A 25,959-nucleotide genomic window follows, 5' to 3' on the forward strand; every position below is an offset into this window, starting at 1 on the left:
TAATAACATTTTTTAAATAGTTGAATTCCTGTGAAGAACTTTTTTTTTATTTAAAAATTTTGAAATTAATTAAATTCTTTTGAGGAAAATAATTACAATATTGTACGGAAGATAAATGAATAGTTATAAACAAATTTTATCAAAAATAAAATGTAATTTTTTCTTTCGGAGAATTTTATATAAACTTTTTTAAAATAATTAATTTCTATCAAAAAATTTTATGAAAATTGTATTCCAAATAATTAAAGTTCTAGGAAAATTTTATTATGTCTGAAAATAATTGAATTTTTCTGAAGAATTTTAGTAAAATTTTTTTTAAATAATTGAAATCTTGCAATAAATTTAATAATTATTAAAAGTATTTTCAATAACTGAATTCCTGTGAAGAATTTTAGACTCGAATTTTATTATTTATCGAAATAATTGAATGCTTGCAAAGAATTTTAATAACATTTTTTTTAAATAATTGAATTTATTTGAAGAATATTTTAAAAATTTGGAAATAATTAATTTCTTTCAAAAAATATTATGAAAATTGTATTTCAAATAATTGAATTTCTGTGAAAATTTTATTATATCTGAAAATAATTGAATTTTTAAAAAGAATTTTGTTAAAATTTTTTTTTTAATAATTGAATTCTTGCAACGAATTTTATTAAAAGTATTTTAAATAATTGAATTTCCGTGAAAAATTTTATCATTTATGAAAATAATTGAATGCTTACTAAATATTTTCTTAAAATTTTTGAAAATAATTGAATCGTTTCAAAGAATTTTATTAAAATTTATTTGAGACTAGTTTATTTATTTCAATTATTAATGAAATTTATTTTTTTATTTTTATTAATTTTTTTGTTAATATCTATAATTCCACCAAGGATCAGTCAAAATTTTACTGAAAATCATTTGATTTTTTATTAGTCAAGTGAATTACTAAAATATCAGTCATTTTTTACTGATTGGCTATAATTAAAAAATAACTGCGAAAATTACAATTACTTTGTGGATTTTATTTTACTTTTATAGAATTATTTCGTAAATTATTTTAATTTTATAGAATTAATTCGTAAATTATTTTAATTGTATAGAATTATTTTCTAAATTATTTTAATTTTACATGTATAGAATTTATTTATCGAATTAAAAAAATAAATCTTACATGAGAGGTCGATGAGTGCTAATGACAAAGTCAGGTTTGGAGTTTTTGTACACTAATCTCGAACTAGTTTGCAACCATTGCCAGCCTCCGTCTTTCGTTTGAAATCTATAAGCGATCATACCTGACGCTCCCGTTTTGAGTACTGTAAGAGAGATAAATCATGAAACTAAATTCTAAATCGAAATTCAGATTAAAAAATAAATTAATAAATGAATAAAAATTTATATATTTTTTTTTTTTTTTGAGAGAGAAAAGAAAATAGATACTTACATTCCTGATGAGCACTGGCAACGTATGCCAAATCATCGTAATGAACTAAATCATAACCACCGAGATTAGCTAATTCCGAGTCTGAATAACCGAGGAGCATTTTTCCCCGCTGGTCCATTGAGACGAGTGCAAGATCGAGTTTATGCTTGCTTTTGAACATCACTTCCTTCTGTGGCACCTCCAACAATGAAGGCGGTCCAAATGGAGTGCAGAGGGCGAACAAAGCTAATGGTGGCTCCTCCGTTTTTCGATTTTGTCCATGAAGCACTTTCACTCGGCCCCTAATGTCTAATCTCTGAAAAAGTAGATAGAAAATTATTGAAAATAACTTTTTTTATTCGCTTATTATTAATTTACTTGATTAACATATGGACATTTTTTAAGGCGTAATTCGTAACTAGTAGTGTAAAACAGTTTTGGTCAGACAAAGTGATTTTATTCTAAGTTTATTCTATATAAAGATAAAAAGTAGTCAAAGTCAATTTTAACTTGAGCAATAAATTCTTGCATTAAATTCTTGAATTTCAGTAGCGAAGGTGGCTGTTTAGTCAGACTTGTAGTTTCAATATTAGTAGCAAAAGGGAGTATTCGTCAGACAAATTCATATTGTTTTAATTTTTATTAGTATTTTATACAGAGAGTAGAAAATGGTATTTTTGGTAGTTTTAAAAGTTTAGTACTTCCAGTATTTTTTAAAGTAATTTTAATACTTTTAGTATTTTTAGTATTTGTAGTATTTTTAGTATTTTTAGTATTTTAGTATTTTAATTATTTTTAGTATCTTTAGTATTTTTAGTATTTTTAGTATTTTTAGTATTTTTAGTATTTCTAGTATTTTTAGTAGTAAAGCCAAATTTAAGTCAGACTTAGTTTCAGTGGTTTAGAACTTTCAGTAGTTTTTAGTACTTTTAGTACTGTAGTATTTTAGTATTTTTAGTATTTTTAGTATTTTTAGTATTTTTAGTATTTTAAGTATTTTTAGTATTTTTAGTATTTCTAGTATTTTTAGTATTTTTAGTAGTAAAGCCAAATTTAAGTCAGAATTAGTTTCAGTAGTTTAGAACTTTCAGTAGTTTTTAGTACTTTTAGTACTGTAGTATTTTTAGTATTTTTAGTATTTTTAGTATTTTTAGTATTTTTAGTATTTTTAGTATTTTTAGTATTTTTAGTATTTTAAGTATTTTAAGTATTTTTAGTATTTTTAGTATTTTTAGTATTTTTAGTATTTCTAGTATTTTTAGTATTTTTAGTAGTAAAGCCAAATTTAAGTCAGACTTAGTTTCAGTAGATTAGAACTTTCAGTAGTTTTTAGTACTTTTAGTACTGTAGTATTTTTAGTATTTTTAGTATTTTTAGTATTTTTAGTATTTTTAGTATTTTTAGTATTTTTAGTATTTTAAGTATTTTCAGTATTTTCAGTAGTAAAGCCAAATTTAAGTCAGACTATTAGTTTTAATTTTCTTTACTTCAGTAGAATATCCTTTCAGTCCGACTTGTAGTTTTAAAATAAAAGTAGTAAATAACTAATAATTCCGATTCTAGTAGAAAAAGTATATTTTTGGCAGACTTTCTAAATTGTTAATAGTTTCGAATCAGTATAGAAAATGTCAGTTTTACCCCGACATTTGAAATATATACTAGAAATATTACTGTCAATAATTGAGATAAAATGTTAGTCAGTTGTTTTATTTTTATACTTTATTATTAGTATAGTAGAAGCAAATTTGCGTCAGACAATAATCTGCAATGTTTGAATTTTTGTAATTTTGGCTTCAGTAGCAAAAGTATATTTTTGTTAGACTTATTTTCCCATTATATTATATTATATTTATAATGTAATTAACTATAATAATCTTCGTATTTAATTCTTTCATTCTTTCTGTCCACACTTTAAAGTTAATTTTTGTGTATATGCTTTTGTTTTTTTTTCTTTAAAAAATATTATTTAACAAATTGAATGCAAGTATTTTTTCATGATTTATAATAAAATAATATTTGAAATGAGAAAATTGGAAAATTTTTTTAAAAATTATAATTAAGAAATGAATATTGTTTATTATATGCTTTTTTTTATAACAAATTTTGTTTGACTGATCTAAATATATGCAAATTTCTCTCCTTTTTATTTATAAAAAATAGAAAATTGTTAAAAAAAAAATTATGATTTTTTATTTTTAGAAAATAAAGGAAAAAATTTTACTCAAAAAAATGTTCTATTACATTTATTTCATTGTATAAAATTATTCGAAAACATTAAAAACTTCTTTTTTTAAAATAAATATTCAATTTTTTAAATGTTTTCAACAGAAATTTGAATTAAAAAAATTTTTAAATTCTATTATTTTTAAAGTTGTAAATTTTATTTAGAAAAGTTAGCAAGAAGTTTTGATTCTTATTGTAATTTTATAGCTAATAGAATAAGATTTTTCTGGCAGTGTTATTTTCTTAGTAAAATTATTAATATTAAAATAAAGAAATACTTTCAGTAGTAAAAGTATTTTTAAGTCAGACAAGACATTTTGAATCATTTTGTCTTAAAATTAATTATTTGTAGGTAATTATTCTATGTTATAATTTTATATTAAATTGTAATTATTGTTTTCTTAGTTAAATAGATGTAAAAAAATTTTTGCCTGTCATATTTTTTTTGATGAAAAGATAAAAATATACTGACAGTGGAAAAATTTACACACGCTATTTATAATATTTATACAGGCTCCGTTAAAGTTAATTTTCTTTAAAAATTTTTTTCTCCAGTGAATCTTTAAGTGGGTTCATATAGAGTACTCGTCGGTTGTTAATGTACTCGCCGAGGGTTTACAGAAAAAAGCAATTATCTTCGAAGAAGAGGTTTATTAAGAGGAAGGCTTAGACTCTACAGTTAGCAGTTCAGTTTGCCCTTATAGCATATACACCCTCTCATTTCCTTTCCTTCCTTCCTTCTTTTTTTCCTCTTCTCTTTTTTCTTCTTTCCTTCTCTTCTTTTTTCTCCTTTCATTTTTTATTTCCTTTTTTTGTTTTTCTGTTTTCCTTCTTTCCTTCTTAATTTTTTTTCCTTTTTTTCCTCTTTCTTCTTTCCCTCTCTCATTTTTTCCTTTTTTCTTTCTTCCTTCTTTCTTTTTTCCTTTTTTCTTCTATCAATTTATTTCTTTTTCCTTATTTTTCCCTTTCTTCTTTCCTTTTCTTTTTTCTTTCTTCTTTCATTTAATTTCTTTTTTCCTTTTTCTCCTCTTTCTTCTTTCTTTCTCTCTTATTTCTTCTTTCCTTCTTTTTTTGTTTTTCATTTTTTCCTTTCATTTTTTCTTTCTCTCCATTTTTTTTCTTATTTCCCGTCGTCCACACCGCGGGACGTTTCTCTTATCGACTCGTTCTTTTCCACTTTACGACAGTGAAATTATTAATTACTGTTTTGTACGTCGGCACTTTGTCCTTGTGAGCGTGGAGAAACAGGCGACGACCATATATTCTGAATGAGTTGGCTCGCTCACCAAAAGACAAAAATTGCTCCGCAACCAATCGTTCGCGGTCACCATACCTTCATTATACTAATCGTCGTTTACGCACTTAACAAAGGGGAAAACATTTTCACACGATTTTCATTCATTTTCAACAGACAATAGAATTTTATCCATCTTTTTAGTTTTTTTAAAGCAAGATTTACTGCTAATTAACAATTGTTAACAATTTTCGTGTCTTTTTTGTTTGCCTCACAATATAATTCAATTATTTTCCGAAATTTTAATAAAATTCGTTGCAAAATTTTTTAACATAATTTAATTATGGCAAAAAATTTTTTTATTTAGAAAAGTAATTGAAATCTTGACGATAATTTTTTTTTGATAATTGAATTTCTGCGAAGAATTTTATTAATTTTAAAAATAATTGAATTCTTGTAATGAATATTGTTATTTTTGAAAGTAATTGAATTTTGCAATGAATTTTATTAAAATCCCTGAAAATAATTGAATTTCTGTGAAGAATTTTAATGAATTCTTCCTTTCAAAAGAATTCAATTATCTTGCTAAATATCAAAATTCTTCCCAGAAATTCAATTATATTTTCAAGAATTTTAATAAAATTCATTGCAAAATTCAATTATTTTCATAAATAACAATATTCATCACGAGAATTCAATTATTTTCAAAAGTAACTTGAATTTTTTTTTCTAAATAGCAAAATTCTTCTCAGTAATTCAATTATTTTCCAAGACTTAAATAAAATTCATGTCGAAATTTCAATTATTTTCAAAAATTTTCCTCAATTTGATTTTTATATCTACAATTATAATAAAATTTTCCAAAAGAATTTCATTATTGAAAAAAAAAAGTTTCGACAAAATTCTACACAAACATTCAATTATTTTCCATAAAATAATAAAAATCTTACAGGAATTCAATTATTTAAAATAACTGTTTCAACATTTTTTTTTATGAAATTCTTCGAAATAATTCAATTATTTTCATAAATATTGAAATTATTTTTAGGGATTTAATTATTTTTAAAAATAATGAAAATCATGACAGAATTTCAATTATTTTTAATTCAATTTTAATTGACTGCCTGAAAAGAATTCAATTATTCTTAAAAATTCTATTAAAATTCGTCGAAAAAATTCAATTATTCTTAAAAATTCTATTAAAATTCATCGAAAAAAATTCAATTATTTAAAAATTTCTTGATAAAATTTTAGTTTTAAATTTCAATTTTAAGGGCATTTGAACCATTATGACGTCACAATGTATGCAAAGCATGAGTTTTAAAATTGTGACGTCATAATGGTTCAAATGCCCTTAAGAAACATTCAATTATTCAATAAATTTTAAATTTTTGTATTTAAATAATTGAATTGTCGTAAAATTTTCTAATAAAAGTTGATTCAAAATTTACTTTCAGTTAAAGTTTTGAATAATAATTGAATTTTTGTAAAATTTTGTAACAAAATCTGATTAAAAAATTACTCACAGTTAAAGTTTTAAATAATATCTGAATTTTTGAAAAGTGACAAATAATTGCAATTTTTAAAAGTAATTGAATTTTGAAAAGGCTTCAAATCGAAATTTTTGCAAATCTGAATTTTTCTTACTTTTAATTTAAAATTCTGTGGAACTATTTTTTTTCCTTTTTTGAAAAAGTTGAATTGAAATTTTTTGAAATTATTTCAAATTTTTATTTCCTAATCTACGTATTTAATTGAAGAATTGTCGAATATTCGAATTTTTGTAAAATTGAATTGAAAAAATATGAATTTGAAAATTCTCCAAGAACTGTGTCAAAAATTATTAAAAATTTATGTAGATAATAATTGATGTAAAGAAGAATTTTATTTGAAAATTCTTGAAAATAATAATTAAATTGAAATGATGAAAATAATTTCGAACAAGTTACAGTAACAATATTATAATAAGTTATTGAATTTCAAAAGCTTTGAATTGGAAATTTTTGAAAATTTTAATTCATATGGAAAAATAATAATGATTATTTATTTAAAAAAGAAGTTGTTGAAGTTTTTGATTAATTTTACACTTAAAGAAATTTGTAATTAAATTCAATAGAAAATTTTTGTGTGTATCTAATCATTTTTAGAGTGAATCAAAATATTCTCTAGTGCCAGGAAAAAAGTCGAAATTTTGTCTGAAAATCAGGGAAAAACAAAATTAAATTTTTGTGGAGAGAGAATTTTTATTTTACTCCTTTTTTTGGTTTTATTGTTTCAACAAGAAAACTAAAAAAAGAGTAAAATAAAAAAATTGTTTAGGTACTAATAATATAATTTAATTAATAATAAATAGAAAAAATTAAAAAAAGCCCAACTATGGGTAATAATTAACGCAATTATTAATTTGGAATGCGAAGAAAATTAATATTTTCCTAGAGAATAATTACAATTAAAAATTTTCAAAAGAAAATAAAAAGAAAAGTGATTTTTTTTATTCCTCCTCGTTCATTTAATAATTATGAAGAGGTGAATATAATTTGCTTTGAAGGGAAAATAAATAATAAAGGAGCATTCCAGTATCAATATATAGGGAGAGTGTGTGTTATTCCGTGAATCGATAAAAGAAGAAATGGTGTATGTATGGTGCCCGGATGCATTGAGATAGTAGACGTTACACGGCTTTTTATTTCATGAAAGTTGAGAATTGCATACGAATCGACATAATTATAGGAGTACGTACCAGAAAACCGGATGTGTTATCCAACAGACAGCGGAACCGCACCGTGAAACTTCGTTCGAGAAGGTGGCTGTGTTGCGGCGAGAGAGCATCGTGGAGAGGAAGGGTGGCACTCTCGGCCGGCAGGAATGAATTCCACATTAATTGTCTCTGCAATTCTTCTCGATCTTCACTATGCACCAATTCATAGACACTCTGATGCACAATGTCCGACTGAAATCAATCAAAAACAACATTATTACATTAAATACTTTTTTTATTCCTATTCTTATTCTTTTTCTTATTTTTTAACTAAATCTAATTCTTTTTTTTATTCTTTTTCCTTTTATTCTTATTCTTTTACTTATTCTTACTAGCAGCAATTCGCGCGTGGCTAACTTTTTACTCACATTTTTAAATAAAATTAGTAATTTTAAAAATAATAGAACGTAAAAAATTTAATTCAAATTTTTGTGTATAAAAATAAAAAATATGAATTGAAATTTATAGTTTTAATAATATAATTATAATAATCATATATTCTGACATAGGGAATTCAGGAAAAAGTTAGGAATTTCTATTAAAAGTACTAAAAAGTACTTAATTAACTAACTATAGTACTTAATTCTTAGAATTTATAAGAAAATTATGAATTTTTGTATCTTTTTTGTTTGACTCATAAACTATAAAATTACCACAAATTCTAATACAAAACATTCAATTTTTTCAATTTCTGACAAGAATTTCTTTTTAAATAACTTAAATCTTGAACAACTATCATAGAATAAAAAAATTATTTAATAATTTTACTTAAGTATTTCAAAATTAATTCAATTTTAAAAGAGTTGCGTTTACAATTTTCGTAAATAAATTAACTTCAAACGGTTTCAATTTGAAATTTTTAAATTTTGAATTCAAAATTTCAATGTTGAAACAATTTAATTAGAAATTTTAATGAACTTAGATTTTTGAAAAATTTTAATAATTCAAAATTTTCTAAAATTAGTTAAATTTGTCAATATATATTTAATTAATTATTGAAAATAATGTATTTAAAGTGGACTTTTAGTTAAAAACACTAAAAAAAAAATTGAATTTTGAAGAAGTTACAAATGATTGCAGAAATTCAATTATTTTCAAAAGAAATAAAATTCTTATCGCAAAATTCAATTATGTTCAAAATTTACAATAAAATCTCGACAAAATCCCAATTATTATCTTTATAAATAAAAAAATTCTTCTGCAAAATTCAATTATTTTCAAAAATTTTCCTCATTTGAATGATTTTCAATATCTACTTTTTTATTAAATGACCCAAAAAATTCAATTATTTAAAAATAATTTTAATAAAATTGTACGCAAATATTTAATTATTTTCATAAATAATAAAAATCTCACAGGAATTCAACTATTTCCAAATTTTTTTTATTAATTTCTTTACAAGAATTCAATTATTTTTAGAAATAATAAATTTTTTTTACAGAGATTCAATTATTTTCATAAATAATTAAACTCATCGCAGAATTTCAATTATTTTTAATACAATTTTAATCAAATTCCTTAAAAAAATGTAATTTAAAATTTTTCTTAAAATTCGCCAAAAGAAATTAAATTATTTAAAAATTTGTTAATAAAATTCTTCATGAGAATTAAATTTATTTCAAGAAACATTCAATTATTCGATAAATTATTTATTTTTGTATTTAAATAATTGAATTCTCGCATGAATTTTTAGAAATAATTGAATTTTGAACAGGTTTTAAATTAAAATCTTTGAAAATTTAAATTTTTCATACTTTTAATTAAAAATTCTGTAGAATTAATTGAATTTCTTTTTGAAATTATTTAAAGTTTTTATTTTCTAAATATTTAATAATCAAATTATTTTCAGAAATAATAAAATTCATCGCAGAATTTCAATTATTTTTAATACAATGTTAATCGAATTTCTTGAAAAATATAACTATTCTGAAAAATTTTATTAAAATTCGTCAAAACAATTCAATTATGTAAAAATTTGTTAATAAAATACTTTATAAGAATTAAATTTTAAGAAACATTTAATTATTCAATAAATTAAAAATTTTTCTATTTAATAATAATTGAATTCTCGTAGAATTTTCTAATAAAAATTGATTTGAAAATGAATTTTATTTTAAATTTTATATAATAATAGAATATGAAAATAATTTTTGAGAAGTTACAGTATCAGTATTCTTATAATATAAAATAATGATTTTAACACTCCCTTCTCTTTAATTATTATAAAACATGAAGAAAACGATTACTCCGAGTCGAAGACTCGGAGTAATCGTTATCTTTATGTTTTATAACAATATTTTTAAAATTGATTAATTTCGAAAAGGTTTGAATTTGAATGTTTTGAAGAATTTTAATTCCTACGGAAAAATAATAATTCAATATTTAAAATATTTCAAAAAAAATTTATTGTTTTCGAATAATTTTACAATTAAAGATAATTCATAAATAAATTTAACAGAACATTTTTTTCAATAAAATTTTTTCCTTTATTTTCTAAAAATTCAAAAATTTTTAGTTTCATTTTCAATTAAATTTTCTAATTGACAAATATAATTTATAAACCAACGTTTTTAAATGAATTAGGTAGATATTATATTTATTTAAATCAAAAAGTAGAAATTTATAAATGAAATTCATTAACTATTTTATTTTATTCATTTGAATTCTTCATTTATTATCATATTTATTTACTTCATTATTTATTTTATTTGTATTTCATTTATTATGTTAAGAAGTATTTTATTTATTATGTTAGGAAGTATTTTATTTATTATGTTAAGAACTATTCTATTTATTATGTAAAAAAATACTGTATTTGTTATGTAAAGAAATACTTTATTTATTATGTTAAGAAATACTCTACTCTATTTATTATATTACCTAAGAAATATTCATAATCAGATATTGGAAATATTTTTCCAAATACAAAAATTTTAATAGAGAACACGTGCTATAAATTCTTTATCGTATTTTGTTTTCAGTGCTTTGTAACATTCGAAGATAAAATTATTCATAAAATGTGCTTTATCAAGTTGTTATATACGTATATAGTGCTCTTTTATCTCTACGTACATACATTATAAGTTACCGCGTAGTTATAATATAACACATTTCTCCATATAAAAGAAGATATTGTACATTATTCTTCGAGTGAACTTAATTATGAATAAATTCAAGAAAGTAAGTCTATTCAAGCCTCGTATTTAAAGTTATATACAATTCTTTAATATGAAATGTAGACTGTATGTTAATGACCATGATAAAAGGAGTAATGTCAACTGAATACCATGCGCACTAACTCGCACAAATTGACGAGATTTAGCACCGCATACTGTGATTTTAAGAAAAAATTATTTTCATTTCGCTCAGTTTAAGACAATAACATATAATTTTGACAGAAACATTTTTCCCATTTTTTCTTATTTTTATATAATCAGGGTTGCCACAAAAAATTAATTTTGTTTTTCCCTGACTTTTCACTGATTTACAGAGAAAATTTTCACTTTTCCCCTGAGCCTAAAGAATATTCCGATTCACTCTAAAAATTATTAGGTACTCAAAAAAATGGTCTATTACATTTATTTACGAATTTTTTTAATTGTAAAATTATTCGAAAACATCAATAAATTCTTTTTCAAATAAATATTTAATAATTATTATTATTCCATAAAAATTTGAAATTTTTTAAAAACCTTAGTTTTTAAAAAATTTCAAATTCAAACCTTTATGAAATTCAACAACTTATAATAATTTAAATATTCAAAAAATTATTCAAAAACAATCAAATTATATTTACAAAAATTTTAATAAAATCCTTCGCAAGAATTCAATTATTTTTACAAGTAATAGAATTTTTCACATGAATTCAATTATTTAAAGAAATGTAATAAAATTCATTATAAGAATTCAATTATTTTCATAAATAATAAAATTTTTCATAGGATTTCAATTATTTTTAATACAATTGAATTTCAAATTAATTCCTTCAAAAAATGTAATGATTTTTAAAATTTTTTTCCAAGAATTCAATTACATTTCACAAATAATGAAAATTCTTCGCTGAAATTAAAATATTTTCAAAATCTACTATTTTAATAAAATTTCTCAAAAGAATTCAATTATTTAAAAGAAATGTAATAAAATCCGTTGAAAGAATTCAATTATTTTCATAAATAATAAAATACTTTATAGGATTTCAATTATTTAAAAAATATAACAAAATTCGTTGCAAGACTTCAATTATTTTTATAAATAATACCATTTTTCGGAACAATCCAATTATTTTTCTAAACAATAAAATTCCTCACAGGGTTTCAATTATTTATAATACAATTTTAAGTAAATTCTTCAAAAAATGTCATTATTTTCAAAAATTTTATTAAAATTCTTCGAAAGAATTCAATTATCAAATTATTATCAATTATTTTTAATAATTTTTGCAAAAGTTCCTTGAAAACTTTCAAAGCCATTTGTTTACAATTCAATGTTACAAAATTTTGATTATTCGTAAATTCTTGAATTAAATATTAAGAAAATAGAAAATTCAAATAATAATTTCAAGTAAAATTCAATTAAACTTTTCCAAAAAAAATAATTCTACAGAAGTATCAGTTAAAAGTATGAAAAACTCAAATTTTCAAAAATTTCAATTTGAAACCTGTTTAAAATAATCAATTATTTTTAAAAATTCATGCTTCATTTTGATATTCAATTATTATTTAAAATTTTAACTGAAATTCAATTTTAAATCAATTTCTATTAAAAAAATTCTACGAGAATTCAATTATTTAAAAATAAAAATAAATAATTTATTGAATAATTGAATGTTTCTTGAAATTTAATTCTCATAAAGAATTTTATTAACAAATTTTTAAATAATTAAAGTCTTTTGACGAACTTTATGAAAAATTTTAAATTACATTTTTCGATGAATTTAATTAAAATTGTATTAAAAATAATTGAAAATAATTGAATTATTGCGAAGAAATTTATAAAAAAAAAATAATTGGTAAATAGTTGAATTCCAGTGAAATTTTTATTATTTATGAAAATAATTTAATGTTTGTTTAGAATTTTATCAATATTTTTTTTAAATAATAGAATTCTTTTGAAAAAATTTATTAAAATAGAAAATATCAAAAATCTTTGAATTAAGGAAAATTTTTGAAAAAAATTGAAATTTTATCAAGAATTTTATTAAAATTTTTGAAAATAATTGAATTTCAGACAAGCGAGTTTTATTATTTATAAAGATAGGTAATTGAAATTTTAAAGAGAATTTTTTAAAATTCTGAACATAATTGAATTTTTGGGAAGAATTTTATTATTTTTGAAAATAATTGAATTTCTGCAATCACTTATTATGTTTTGATTTTTTAATCAAAAATTTAATTAAAGTTCAATTGAAAAATGACTAAAAATTATTAGTATTCACTCATTTTTAGTTGAAAAATATTTTGTTAAGTATAACTTTAATGTTTACTAATGAAAATTCAGTGAGAATGGCTAAAAATTTAATTATTAATTTTTAGTTAAATAATCTTTAACGTCCGAGATCTTTTTTAAAATAAGACAAATAAAACGAAAATTAAATCAAAAAAATTATTTAAAAAAAATGTTTTTAATTAATAATTAAAATAGAAGAAGATTATTAATTTTTTTACCAAAAATTAATCAATTTTTTTATTAATCAATTTTTATTTTATTTATTGTTAAATTATTTGTTATTATTATTTTAATTTTGTATATATTTTTTAGATAAACTCTCTGAAGAGAAAATCATTTAGATTTCGAAACGTTTGAGTAAATAAATATTTTTATTTATTGTCTCGAATATTTTCGTTTTATTCGCCTTATTTTATTAATTATTAATTATTAACAATTAATTTTCCAATTAATTTAATTTACTAACTAACTTCATGGTTTTCGTCGGCACTAAAAATTTCATTTCCTCTTTCGTCTAAATTGCGTCTACTTTTATTGTAAAGTACATTTGAAAAAATCATCGGTCGTGTTCGTGGTTCATCTTTAAGAGTTCGTAGTGTAAATACTGGTCATAAATCACGAATAGACAAAAGTTATAGCCAATGACAATTTTCTAAGTCCTATATAGTTGTTTTAAGTTGCGCGGGTCACGATTTTCGTGTTATTGTACGATACCGATGTATACGTGTATAAAGTTCTCATGACACAATGTGCAAAGCCATTTATTTCCGGCGCCTTGTTCACCGGCAATCTCGATTACTCACAATCGGTAACATCTTGAATAACACTCTACACGAAATTCTTATATATATATGACTGTGGAAAATACAATGAAGAAATATGCCAGGAATTTGTTTTTGCCGAAATAATTATTAGACAGGATAGTAGATTTATTGTAGGAATCATTTTATTCGGAACCTAATAGAGTTGTAAATCGCAAAAATTTCCTTCATTTTTCTAAATAATAACGAAAAATTTTACAATTATTTTTTGGTTTCAATTTATTTTTTTATTTATTTATTCTGACTATTTGTTTTTTATTTCATATTTTTTATTATATTATTTATATTTATTTCCACTATATTTGTTTTTTATTTCAAATTTTTCATTTTATTATTTACTAACTTTTTACTCACATTTTAAAATAAAATTAGCAATTTTAAAAATAATATAAAGTAAAAATTTGTATATCAAATTTATTTTCACAAAAATAAAATATGAATAAATGAACTTAAAACGATTTCAATTTGAAATTTTCCTCATTTCAATAATTTTCAATAACTCTAATATTTTAATAAAACTACTCAAAAGAAATCAATTATTTAGAAAAAATATTGATAAAATTCTTAGCAAACATTAAATTATTTTCATAATTATAATAAAAATTAAAAAGGAATTCAAATATTTACAAATTTTTTTTACAAATTTCTTTGCAAGAATTCAATTATTTTCTTAAATAATACATTTTTTTTACAGAGATTCAATTATTTTCGAAAAAAAAAATAATAAAACTCATCGCAGAATTTCAATTATTTTTAATACAATTTTAATCAAATTCCACGAAAAATGGAATTTAAAATGTTTCTTAAAATTCGTCAAAAGAATTCAATTATTTAAAAAAAATATTTATAAAATTCTAAGCAAACAATAAATTATTTTCATAAATAATAAAAAATTGAAAAGGAATTCAAATATTTACAAATTTTTTTTTCAAATTTCTTTGCAAGAATTCAATTATTTTCATAAATAATACGTTTTTTTTACAGAGATTCAATTATTTTCCAAAAATAATAAAACTCATCGCAGAATTTCAATTATTTTTAATACAATTTTAATAGAATTCCTCGAAAAATGGAATTTAAAATTATTTTTAAAATTCGTCAAAAGAATTCAATTATTTAAAAATTTGTTAATAAGATTTTTCATGAGAATTAAATTTCAAGAAGCAATTAAACTATTCAATAAATAATTTTTTTGTATTTAAATAATTGAATTCTCATAGAATTTTCTAATAAAAATTTATTTAAAATTGAATTTCAGTTAAAATTTTAGAATAATTGAATATTAAAAGCATTTTTATAAATTTCTTCGCAAGAATTTCTTTCTTTCGCAAGAATTTTTTCGCAAGAATTCAATTATTTTATTTTATTTTTTTTTATTTTTAATTCAATTTTAATCGAATTCCTTGAATAATGTAACCATTCTTAAAAATTTTATAGAAATTCGTTAAAAGAATTCAATTATTTAAAAATTTTGTAATAAAATTCTTTATAAGAGTTTTTATTTTTTGTTTTTTTATAAGAATTATATTTAAGAAACATTCAATTATTCAATAAATAATTTACTTTTGTATTTAAATAATTGAATTCTCATAGATTTTTCCAATAGAAATTGATTTAAAAATTGATTTAAAAATGTGTTTTAGTTAAAATTTTAGATAATAATTGAATATGAAAATAATTTTGAAGAAGTTACAATAAGAATTAATTTCTTATTAATATATAATAATTATTTTATCTTTCGAATATTTTTAAAAAAAATAATGAAAATAATTATGAAAATAATTTTGAAGAAGTTACAATAAGAATATTCTTATTAATATATAATAATTATTTTATCTTTCGAATATTTTTAATATTATAAAAAATGAAGATATCGATCACTCTGAGTCTTCGACTCGGAGCAATCGATATCTTCATTTTTTATAACAATATTTTTAAAGTTATTTAATTTCAAAAGCGTTTGAATTTGAATGTTTTGAAAAATTTTAATTTCTACGAAAAAATAATATTTAAATATTTATTTAAAAAAGAAGTTACTGATGTTTTTGAATAATTTTGCAATTAAACAAATTCGAGAATAAATGTAACAAAAAATTTTTTTTAGTAAATTTTTTCCCTTTATTTTCTATTAAAAATTATTTTCTTTATTAAAAATTCAAAACTTTTCATTTTGAATAAAAGTTTGTAATTGACAAATAGAATTTATAAAAATTTATTATAGAAAAAAAGCACTATTTCTTTTTTAATTCAAAAATAATGTTTTTTTAATAAAAATAATATTATTTCTTTTAAGATAAAATCGAGAATAAAATAATAAAACATATTTCATTGAAAACAAGAAACATTTCATTGAATTGTGCATGTAAAGAGTAAAATATTCAAAAGGCCTGAAATATATCGAAAAATAAAATTATCAAAAAGAAAATAATTAAAATTTTTTCAAAGAGAGAAATATTTACGCTCTTGCAGACAGAATAATTAAATTAAAAAAAATATCTTTCGATTATATTTAAATTTGTCACGCGTGTTATATTTAAATATTCAATACAATATAATAATTGCCGTTGATGTTTATAAGGAAAAATCGTTTCCATATTTTATTATTGTAAAATATTCTTTATTTTTTTGTTAATAAAATGAATGAAGAACTTTTTTTGTATATAAAAATCTCTCGCTTAAGATTGGTCCAATGAATTATCCTAGCGCTCCACAGGACTACAAACTTAAATGCCTCCTTGTATTCCCCGCTAAGCATCCCAAAGGTGACTGTACGGTGCGTTTGTGTGCTCTAATTTTAATTAAAGTTAATGTGCGTTCTTCATAGTATCTAATTGGCTGTGCGAGCCAAGCGATTATTCATCACCGGAAGATGGATACGCTATTCTTTTCCCTTTTTATTCTATTTTTTTTCTTCATTTCTTTAATATTTACATAATTTCAAGGCGAAACGAGAATTATCGAGAATTGATAAAGAGAAAATTTTATTTAAAAAAAAAGTCAAACTAAAAAATATTTCAAAATTTGATTAATTTTCGTTTCGATTAATTATAACAGGCTTCGTAATCGGTAATTAATTTTTAAAAAGTAGCAAAAAGTATCTTAAAGACAGAAAAAAAGTAGTAAAAAAGTAGCTATCGAAAAAATTAAACTAGACTACTCAATTTTTATATTTCTTAATCACATTCAAAAATAAAATAATTTTTTAAATAATTATTTAAATAGCTAATTATTTTGTCTACAGAAATTAAAATATTTCAAATGATTCCAATGTAACGCATTTTTGAAATTTAACTATTTTCTAAAAATTACAAAAGTAATTCCTTCAAAATTCAATCATTATTTTGATGAAATTTATAAATAAAATTATATTCAAAACTTTAATCATTTTATTTTATTCAATCACTTTTATTTTATTTATTCAATTTTATTTTATTAAATCAATTCTTATTAGAAAGTTCTAAGAGAATTCAATAATTTAATTCACATAAATTCAATTTTCTCTGTAAATATTATGTAAATACTTAAATAATTATTATTTAAATACAAAAAAAATAATTTATTGAATAATTGAATATTTCTTAAGTTTGAATTCTTCTAAAGAACTTTATCAAACATTTTTAAATTAATTGCATTTTTACGAAGAATTGCATTAAAATTTTTGATAATAATTAAATTAATTCAAAAAATGAAATTAAAAATTAATTGAAAATAATGATAACACTTTAAGAAAGCCAATTACATGAAATTTTTAGAAATAAAATTGCATTTTTCCGAAGAATTTTATTCAAATTAAGAATAATTGTGTTTTTAGGGGAATTAATGTAAAATTATATTAGAAATAATTGAAAGATCTGCGATGAGTCTCATTATTTATGAAAATAATTGAATTTTTGTCATCGAACTTTAATATAGTTTTTTTTTAAATAAATGCATTCTTAAAAAGAATGTAAAAAAAATCTTTTTTAAAGAAATGATTTTTTCAAAAAAATTTATAAAAATTTTTAAGAATAGTTGTATTTTTCGCGCAATTCATTAAAAATTGTAGGTATTAAAAATAATTGAAATCATGCGACGAGTTTTATTATTTAGGAAAATAATTGAATTTTTGTCATCAAACTTTAATATAGTTTTTAAAATAACTGCATTCTTGAGAAGAATGAAAAAAAATCTTTTTAATAAAATGATTTTTTTCAAAAAAATTTATGAAAATTTGTGTTTTAAATAATTGAATTTCTTTGAAAATGGTATATTATTTATGAAAATAATTGAATTCTTTCAAAAAATTTGAATAAAATTATATTGAAAACAATTTAATTATTATAAAGAATTTCATTAAAATTTTTAGAAATAATTGAATTCTTTTAAAGAATTTTATTAAAATTTTTAAGAATAGTTTTATTTTTCGCACACTTTTATTTAAAATTGTATTAAAAATAATTTAAATCCTGCGATGAGTCTTAATATTTATAAAAATAATTGAATTCTTGCAACGATTATTATTAAAATTTAAAAAAATAATTGAATTCCTGAGAAGCATTTTATTATTTATAAAAATAATTGAATTTTTGCGAAGAATTTTATAAAAATCTATTTAAATAATTGATTTTTTTCGAAACATATTACGAAAATTCTGTTTTAAATAATTGAATTTTTGGGAAAATTTTTTTATTTATGAAAATAATTGAATGTTTGCGAAGAATTTTATAAACTTTTTTTTTTAATTATTCATTTGTTAACAGTTGTTAACAAATTTAAAGTATTGTAAATTCTCAAACATGTAAAAAGTTTGAATTATTACAATAATTATTAATTATTCGAACCATTCACTAATTATTAATAATAAAACATTCATATTTTGTTAATAATTTTTTAGTAATACAATATTACTATTTTCTTAGCAGATTTAATTGTTTTAAGTATAGAATAAGTAAAGCTTAATTTTTAATCATCAATTTTACTAATTTTCAGTAGTAAAATATTTTTTTTTTATCAATTTTAATTTTTTTTCACTTCAATTCTAGTGAAAAATGACAAGAGTTTAAATATTAATTGAGAATTTATTAGTATTCAATAACTTTTAGTGATAAAAAAAATATAATAATTTTGATTTGTCAATATTTGGCATAAATAATTAATTTTCGAGCGCAACTGAGTTGAATGAGCAGTTACTTTATATTATCAGTCAATTGGAGTTCTTTACGGGATCTCATTTAAATAATCCTAAAACACGCACCGGTGGACCGAAAGGCCATATTACGGATGGTTTTACGACCGTCCCTTGCCGTTAATTAAGAGCTCGCAATTATTTAGTCGAAACTTTGACGCACCCCCATCGGCAACGAGCGCACATCTCTCTCTCTCTCTCATACTCGCACAGCATCCACGATCTTCTGTCCCCTGTACCGGTTCGCTTGATTTACTCTCCTCTCAAGAATGAACTTTCTTCGATTTTTGTTTTCATTTCTTTTTCCTTCTCCTCTCCTCTCCTCTTTTTTCCACTCATCTCCTTCTCTTTCCTTTCGTAAATTCTTTTAACCACATCGAGTTTAGTTTTTAAGATTTTGTAATTTTTCCTTCAAATTTTTATTTTATTTGCTTTTATTTATTTAATTATCATTTTAAATGAATTTTCTAATTATCCTTTAAAATTCTCTTTTGATTTTTTTCCTTTTAAATTCTTTATAATTCAATGAAAGATCTGTAATCTCAAAGTTTTTCTAAAGATATCAAAATTGAGACAAAAAACACATCAAAATTGTTGCGATGCAAAAATTTTGATACGTTTTTCGTCTCAATTTGATATCCTTGGAAAAAATTGTTCAATTTTAATTCTATGAATTTTTTTAAAATTTTTATTCTCCGAATTTTTAATTTCTTTTGATTATTTTTCCTTTTACTTCTTAATAATTCTATGAATTTTCTATTATTTCAATTTTAATTCTATGCGTTTTTTAAAATTTTTAGTTTTATTCTACGAACTTCATTATTAATTCTTACATTTGATTCTATGAATTTTAATTAAATTTTAATTTTACTTCTATAAATTTCAATTAATTTTCTATTTTAATTCCACGAATTTTATTCAATTCGCAAGTATTTATTTCTATGAATTTTAATTAAATTTCAATTTCAATTTTATGAATTTTAATTAATTTTCTATTTTAAGTCTACGAATTTTATTCAATTCGCAAGTTTAATTCTACGAATTTTATTCAATTTTCAATTTAAATTCTGTAAAATTTATTCAATTCCATGAATTTCATTCAATTCTCACATTTTACTGTATGAATTTTAATTAAATTTAAATTTCAATTCTATGAATTTTAATTAATTTTCTATTTTAATTCTACGAATTTTATTTAATTCCCAAGTTTAATTTAATGAATTTTATTCAATTTTTAATTTCAATTCTGTGAAATTTATTCGATTCCATGAATTTTATTCAATTCTCACATTTGACTCTATAAATTTTAAAGAAATCTTAATTTTAATTCTATGAATTTTAATTAATTTTCTATTTTAATTCTGCGAATTTTATTTAATTCGCAAGTTTAATTGTATGAATTTTATTCAATTTCCAATTTCAATTCTGTGAAATATATTCAATTCCATGAATTTAATTCATTTCTCACATTTGACTGTATGAATTTTAATTAAATTTCAATTTCAATTCTATGAATTTTAACTAATTTTCTATTTTAATTCTACGAATTTTATTTAATTCTTAAGTTTAATTCTATGAATTTTATTTAATTTTCAATTTTAATTCTGTGAAATTTATTCAATTCTCAACTTTAATTTCATGAATTTTATTCAATTCTCACATTTGACTCTACGAATTTTAATTAAATTTCAATTTCAATTCTATCAATTTTAATTAATTTTCTATTTTAATTCTGTGAATTTCATTCAATTCGCAAGTATAATTCAATGATAAATTTAACTTAATTTTCAGTTTTAATTTTACAAATTTTTTTAAATTCTTAATTTTAATTTTATAAATGTATAAATAAATAAGAATTATCCGATTTTCAATTTTAATTCTATGTATTGTCTTTAATTTTTAATTCTCGTATCTAGACGAAATCATTTAAAAAAAAAATTTCCATATTCGATAAAGCAAAAAAATTATAAAAGTGAGATAGCTAAGCGGCCTTTGTACCGGATTTCTAACAACCAGGACAGGGGTTCGATTCTTCACAGTTTGCAAATTTTTTCGTAATTTTTACATATTTCTATGAATTTTTTTTTAAATTTAAATTTTAATTCTACGATTTTTATTTATATTTCCAATTTTCATTCTATGAATTTGATCTTAATTTTAATTTTAATTGTATACGAATTTTATTCAATTCGCAATTCTAATTGTATGGATTTTATTTTATTTTCAGCATTCATTCAAACTTATTTAATTTAATATATTTTTATAAATTTATAAATAAATAAAAATTATTTCACTTTTAATTACAATTCTATGTATTTTATTTAATTTTCAATTTTCATTCTATGAATTTTATTCAATTCTCACATTTTCGGATGGGGAGAAGGATAATTCTTTAAATTTGATTTAAATATCAGCATTAATTTAAAGAATTTTATTTAATTTTCAATTTTAATTTTATAAATTTATAAGTAAATAAAAAACACTTGAATTTTAATTATTATTAGTTAATGTATTTTATATAACTTTCAATCTTAATTCTACGAAGTTTATTCAATTTTCAATTTTAATTTCCATGACATTTTTTTAATTTTCAATTCTAATTCTACGAATTCTATTTAATTTTCAATTTCAATTCTATAAACTTTATTCAATTCTCAATTTTAATTCCATGAATTTTATTTACAATTTAAATTAGAATTAAAAAATTGGTCTATGTATTTTATTTAATTTTAAATTTTAAAGTCTGCAGGTAATCGCTCAGAAAAAAAAATTTTCAAATTCAATTAAGCAGCAAAAGTGAGATAGCTAAGCGGCTTTCGTATTGGATTTCTATTAACAAGGACCAGGGTTCGATTCTTCGGAATGGTAGTTTTTTTTCTATTTTTTTTTTCATTAGTTTCGATTGGCAGAGTTTTATCAGAGTAAAGAAGAAAATAAAAATAATTCTACTATGTTTTCTTAATAATAGAATTTTATTTTCATAGCTTTTGACCGACAGAGTAAAAAAGAGTGAGAGAGAAAGAAAGAGAGAGCGACGAAGAGGGAGAAAGAGAGAAAAAGAGCGAGAGAGAGAAAAAAAGAGAGAGAGAGAGAGCGCAAAAAAAAAGGAAGAGAGAAGAAGAGCAAGAGAGATAAAGAGAGCGACAAAAAGAGTGAGGGAGCGAGAGAGAGAGAGAAATGTACACATTCTATTATTGAAAGCGTTGGTAGAATTAATTTAAATCCGACATTCATGTTAAAGCAATAGGAACACGATTCGGCGTGATCAAAGGTTCGCTACAAATTGAAACAAACCAGGCAAGTAATAATAATTAATCCGCAGGGCGCATTAATAGCAGGCTCACATATCACCGTGTCTCGGCATATAGCTATGTCTGCAAGTACCCACGTGCAAGCACACGAGGTTTCCTCCAAGTTGAGCTCTCAATTATAGCCAAGAATTATGAAGGCAAGCACGGTCTCGCGATCAGAGAGAGAGAGAGGGCGAAGGGCAAAGATAATTTTTTTTTCTTTAATTATTTTCACTCGAGGCGATCATCCGATTTAACCAATATTACTGCCCATCGATTGTCCAAATGTGTCAAGTAATTCATAATAATCGACATCAACACTGCAGAAACAAATAATATGTCTTTGCAGCTTAAATGAGGACTCTGAATGATTGCAACGTTTATCTTCAAATTGCGTATAGCAGGGAATATTTTATTCACATTCCTGGAGTATTTCGGATAATGGAATATCTCCCTTACGTCGCCCTCTCTAATTTGGAACATTTAGAATATTCCATTGACACATTACGAGTATTTCTTTGAAATTTCAGGAATATTCCAGTGGAATATTTAGTAATATTTGTTTGAAATATTACTGTAATATTCCTTTCGAATACTAAAAATATATCTTTAGAGTACTAGGAATATTCCTTTCAAGCTTAAGGAATATTCCTTTGAAATATTAGGAACAATCTTTTGGAATATTATGAATATTCCTTTAATTTAAAATACTAAAAATATTTTTTTGGAATACTAACAATATTTCTTTGTAACACTAACAATATTTCTTTGGAATACTATAACAATAGTCCTTTGGATTACTAGGAATATTCCTTTTAATAAATATCAGGAATATTCTATTAAAATATTATGAATGTTCCTTTGAAATATTAAGAACATGTCCTTGGAATGCTGAGAATAGAAAATTTCTTTGGAATATTACTTTATAATACTAGGAATATTCCTTTAAAATATTAGAAATATTCATTTTGAAATGTTATAAATATTCTTTTAGAATACTAAAAATATTCCTTTGGAATACTAGAAATATTCCTTTTAAATATCAGGAATATTCTTTTGAAATATTATGAATATTCCTTTGGAATATTAAGAATATGTCCTTAGAATACTAGGAACAGAAAATTTCTTTGGAATATTGCTTTGTAATACTAGGAATATTCATTTGAAATATTATAAATATTTATTTGGAATACTAGGAACATTCCTTTAAAATATTAGGAATATCATTTTGCAATACTAAGAATATGTCTTTGGAATACTAGGAATATTCCTTTTAATAAATATCAGGAATATTCTATTAAAATATTATGAATGTTCCTTTGAAATATTAAGAACATGTCCTTGGAATGCTGAGAATAGAAAATTTCTTTGGAATATTACTTTATAATACTAGGAATATTCCTTTAAAATATTAGAAATATTCATTTTGAAATGTTATAAATATTCTTTTAGAATACTAAAAATATTCCTTTGGAATACTAGAAATATTCCTTTTAAATATCAGGAATATTCTTTTGAAATATTATGAATATTCCTTTGGAATATTAAGAATATGTCCTTAGAATACTAGGAACAGAAAATTTCTTTGGAATATTGCTTTGTAATACTAGGAATATTCATTTGAAATATTATAAATATTTATTTGGAATACTAGGAACATTCCTTTAAAATATTAGGAATATCATTTTGCAATACTAAGAATATGTCTTTGGAATACTAGGAATATTCCTTTTAATAAATATCAGGAATATTCTATTAAAATATTATGAATGTTCCTTTGAAATATTAAGAACATGTCCTTGGAATATTAGGAATAGAAAAATTCCTTTGGAATATTACTTTGTAATTTATATTATATTAGGAATTAATATTAGGAATATTCCTTTGAAATATTAGAAATATTCATTTAAAATGTTATAAATATTCTTTTAGAATACTGTAAATATTTCTTTGGAATACTAGGAACATTCCTTTAGAATATTAGGAATATAATTTCAGAATATTAAGAATATGTATTAGGAATATTTGGAATATTTCTTTGGGACACTGTGAATATTCCTTTAAAATATTGCATCAACATTTTTCGAATGTTAAAATGTCCAAACATTGGAATGTTATTTTAGAGTAATGTAGGAATATTAAAACTGAAAAGCAAAGAATATTCCATTAGAATCTAGTAAAAGTATTTTTAATTATTATTAGTATTATTATTTATGATACACTAAACAATTTTTGTTCTATTTAAATTAATTCTAAATTTATTTTAAATCGAAAAAATAGTGAACATTAATATTCCGATGGAATATCTCTATAGTTTTCCAATAAAATATTCCTACTATATTTCAATTTAAAATTGTCTAAGGCAAAATTCTGTTAAATAAAATTCAATTCAATAAAAAGTCTAATTAGTATTTTTTCGGGAATTTTATAATTTTTAATGTAAAATTTTTAAATTTAATATAATTATTGTAATTTTCCATATTAGTAGTACAAACGAAATTGAGTCAGACAACACAGTTTTGATTTCTATTGTAACTTTAATGACATGAATATAGAACGAATTTCCCCAATTGTTTTGATTATCTGTTAAATTAAAAATAATAAAATGAAAAACTAAGTATTTTCACTATTTTCAGTAGTAAAAGTCATTTATAGTCAGACAAAGCAGTTTATAATTCTATAAGTTAAATATATAGCTCAAGTCGTTTTTACTTAGACTAGGAATTTTAGTATTAGTAGTAGTAGTAGTAGACATTTTCAGTAAGACATTTAAAATAGTTGATGTAATTTTCTTTTAGTAGTACAAACAAAATTTGGTCAGACAAAACAGTTTTTTTTTTTTTAATTTTAACATCTATAGAACAAATTTTTTCAATTACTCTCTAAATTTGAAGTAGTAAAAATTTTTACTAATTTGAATTAGTTAGTGTATTTTCTTTCCAAATTAGTAGTTTATTTTTTTCGAATTAGTAAATTTTACTAATATTCAGTCTTGTCTGCTAATTTATTGATAAAATTTACTAATTAAAAAGCAAAAATTCAGTCACTATTTCAAAGTAAACATTTTTACTAATTATAATTTAGAAAGTAGTCTTATTTCTGTAAATTTAAAAATAGTAAAATAAAAAAATACTTTTAGTAGTAAAAGTCATTTATAGTCAGACAAAAAAATGTATAATTTTATAGTTAACTATCTCAGGTTTTTTTACTTATTAGACTTGTAACTACAGTAGCAGTAGTTTTAGTTATTTATAGTAAGACATTTAAAATAATTATAATTTTCAATAGTAATATTTTCAGTAGTACAAACAAAATGAAGTCATACAAAGCAGTTTCGTTTCTTATTGTAATTTTAGGGCGCAAAAGAAAAATTGTTTAATTTTCAGTGTTTGTCTAATATTGGAGAAAAAAAAGATTCAAGGGATGGAAAATGGACGACCATGGCAGTGAATGATGCGCGTGTAAACGTAACAGACACGTCACGGCAAAACTCAACAAACACGTCGCGTGACCGTTTCATGCCGTTGGGTTGTTGGACGTGATAACAAAGAGAGATCGAGTATTAACATTGAACGAGTTATGATGTTAAACTGCTCTGGATACTCACAAGGAAATG

At 21.3% G+C, this 25,959-nt stretch overlaps 1 protein-coding gene across 5 annotated transcripts in view; it reads right to left on the reverse strand.

Moving 5' to 3' along the window:
- The window catches only part of LOC122509299 (aryl hydrocarbon receptor protein 1), a 222,712-nt gene that overhangs the window by 14,402 nt on the left and 182,351 nt on the right, over nt 1-25,959 (reverse strand). For all 5 annotated transcript variants that reach the window (XM_043623259.1, XM_043623258.1, XM_043623256.1 and 2 more), the window contains 3 exons: nt 7,606-7,815; nt 1,430-1,724; nt 1,160-1,301 (listed from right to left, as the gene is read on the reverse strand). In XM_043623259.1, coding sequence (XP_043479194.1) covers nt 1,160-1,301; nt 1,430-1,724; nt 7,606-7,815 — 647 coding nt within the window. The remainder of the gene's footprint in view (nt 1-1,159; nt 1,302-1,429; nt 1,725-7,605; nt 7,816-25,959) is intronic.

This window comes from Leptopilina heterotoma, unplaced genomic scaffold (genome assembly GCF_015476425.1).
Source record: "Leptopilina heterotoma isolate Lh14 unplaced genomic scaffold, ASM1547642v1 Lhet_60, whole genome shotgun sequence".
Classification (NCBI taxonomy): domain Eukaryota; kingdom Metazoa; phylum Arthropoda; class Insecta; order Hymenoptera; family Figitidae; genus Leptopilina; species Leptopilina heterotoma.